Raw genomic sequence first — 2924 nt, forward strand, 5'->3', positions numbered from 1 at the left:
ACCATCTGTATCGTGGTAATTATTTCAGTCTACAGTATGGCGTCATATCATGTAGCACGCATCAGGTAATACTTATGCTGCATTTTAACCTATTGGAAAGTTGATTTTATCTCATTGAAAAACCCCATTCTAGTTAAACAAGTAATTTGCTCCAGTGTTTGGACGGCTCGGATTTGCCTATCCATGAAGAAGCGTAGAATTCCTGGTGTTTGATATAACTGGAAGTCTTTTCTCGAGCAGCTTTCTATGGGAGACTGACACAATATTAGGTGAATGCGTAAACATATACTTAAGGCACCATACGGTTAGGATATATGAGTATGCTTCGTTCTGACTCATGATGCTAATAGGCTTTCTGTTAGCTGTATCAATCTTCGATTCATTCAAGCGCAGCCTGTAGATTTTGCAGATAAAAATCGACCGCTAATGTAGTGCATTGATGTACGACATAATCAATAAGGTCCATCATCCAGGATCGATGTTAGGGGCAGAGAATTGCCCACTTACAGATGTTCGAGTGAATACTGTTCAGCGGTGCCGAGCATTAGCCAGCTGGTCGAAGGATGAACAATCTTCATTGGACAACACACAGTGAAGATACTGAACGGTGTTTACTCAGCCGAGAACTAACTGATATTCACCACTGTCATTTCGAACGTATTCATTTTAGTGAACGGTTGCGTCCTCCAAATAATCATGATTTACGTTTGGTCAGTGCTGGCTCTATGCTGCATTACAGTTATCTTCCCAGCAAGTGCTGGTGTGGCTGGTGTGCGAGTGGCGGCTCCTAACGTGTGGGCAAACAACCCGTATGTGGTGAGTTCCAACTATCCGCAGCTCTCGCTGATGCAGACTTCCCTGTCGAATGAAAAACAGGGCCAGATGGACCAACTGTCTCTACAACGACTTGCCCAGTTACAGTCTGCTACGGGAGGACAACAGCTGACCCCGATGTACGCTTCAACGGGATCTGCCTTTGTTGCGCCTGCAGGATACTTGCCACAGGCGGCCTATATATTGGGTAGCCAGCCGACTGGACAAGGAACTTACATGGTAGCAAGTGATTCTAATCCATCCCTACTTTCTGTATCAACGAGCAACGGTGCCACCAGTGGCAATGAGGTTATATCCTCATCAAACACAAAAGCTACCAGCGCTACATCCGGTACTGCAGTTGTTGGAAGTCCTACAGATGGCGTTATTGGTGCTGATGGGCAGATACTTGGTAGTACTCAAGATACAGCCGTCGTTGAGAGTGCCGGACAACTTGGTCCTACAGTTGTACGCGCGGATATTCCGGTAACTTACCAACAGGATTCACTAATTCCTTACCAGTCCCAACAACTGTTATACACTCAAGGTAGGAGACTATTTGGAGTGGACGAATATGGTCGACCTGTCTACATTGTCTGAGCCCCGTCTGTGCTCCTTAACTGGTTAGTTAGTTAACTTTTGTCTGTCTAATATTGCTTGATTCTTATTAATAAACGGACCAGTGTTATGCTTGCTCTTCCCGCTAACACGCTGTGTACATACGTGTCAGAAACCTCTTCGGAACACCAGGAAAATCAACAGAAAGGAACCTTTAGGATAGTGTTAAAATTGGCGCCGAAAAACGCCGGCTACGCGGTGGATTATTGATATGAATTCACAGCTAACACCATTACCGGGAATCACTTCCGCCGTTTTTCAGCCAGTGGGACAAATGGATGTTTAAAAACCGGTCCATGCTCTAAATCTGGAGTAAAATCTCTAGAGTGGTTGTTATTGTCTTGACACAGGGTTCATATTGGGTGGGGATCTGACCAGGAGAATCAAGCCTTCTTCGATGAGCGTGTATTTCCTTTAGACAACCAAATTTTCTGCAATTCTTGATCGCATGGTAGGTTATACACTTCAGGAACACAGTTTGTTCTTTACTGTGCTGCTGTACGCTGCCCGCTGTCCCGATAACTAAGGGTGCCTTGTCCAAACCGCTGTTTAGTGTGATCTCAGATAGGTATGGGCGATCCTGGGAGATTCGTTTCTGATACGCCACATTCGAAAAGCTGAGGGGCTTGTGAGAATAACCCATGCCGTGCTTCGCGGGAACAGCAGAAGAAGTTTTCTTGTTATGGCACCAGTTAATTACTTCAGGTTTACTGAGAAGTGCTGTGGTTACACATCAAAAACACTAACATTTTCGAGGCCGACTGGGCGTCAATGAACTTGACTGCAGCTCGGGGAGGGTAACTGGCACAGTAGGTGCTAATCAGGCGGTCAGCCAGTAAAAAAAGGAAGAGGGACATAGCCGTGTATCATAGTCACAACACTACTCCATAAGGTGCACTGACCTCTCGACATCTGATGGCTCCCGAAGACCGCGATTTCAGCTAGTTTTTATCAAGCACTTGATAACGAAATTCATTACTCAAACGTAAGGGCATTATTCTCAAAATGACCTTTAGACCAAAGAAGCAAAGAACTATGCATACTAGGCTGTTATATGCTCTCACAAGAATACGCCGTACCAGATGCAAACAGATGTTCACATGGATGCCGTAAAACTGCTGACCTTGCCTTGGGGTCAAAGTAGAATTCACATGGGGATCGGCTGTCAAAGTGCATGATGAACAGTTCAATAAGTGCCAGTCAGAAATCTGCTGAGACAACAGGCCTATCAGTTTGCTAAAAACTGTTTTATTCCGCCATAAAAGCATCGGTTATTCCTAATGAATCAGTCACCTGTCACCTTCCATAGCGTCGTGCCCGCCCATGCGGCTGCTGGCTCAGTTACTGTTATATCCTTCGGTCTAAGGTCAGTCTTTCGATACCACAATCAGCTTTTATTCTTCCGATGGACCACATATATTACAATAGTTTATACAGCTGCTAGCCACAATATAGCAACCCCTGCTCACTTTATGGTTTACTTACATTCTGCC

General features: G+C 45.0%; 1 protein-coding gene across 1 annotated transcript; it reads left to right on the plus strand.

Moving 5' to 3' along the window:
• Positions 1-696: 696 nt before the first annotated feature.
• T265_15304 (hypothetical protein) lies at positions 697-1410 on the plus strand (the record flags this gene model as incomplete). The annotated part of the gene is made up of 1 exon (XM_009177489.1): positions 697-1410. A coding segment is annotated over one exon (714 nt), but the record flags the coding sequence as incomplete, so codon positions are not given.
• Positions 1411-2924: the final 1514 nt, after the last annotated feature.

This window comes from Opisthorchis viverrini (assembly GCF_000715545.1).
Source record: "Opisthorchis viverrini unplaced genomic scaffold opera_v5_427, whole genome shotgun sequence".
Classification (NCBI taxonomy): domain Eukaryota; kingdom Metazoa; phylum Platyhelminthes; class Trematoda; order Opisthorchiida; family Opisthorchiidae; genus Opisthorchis; species Opisthorchis viverrini.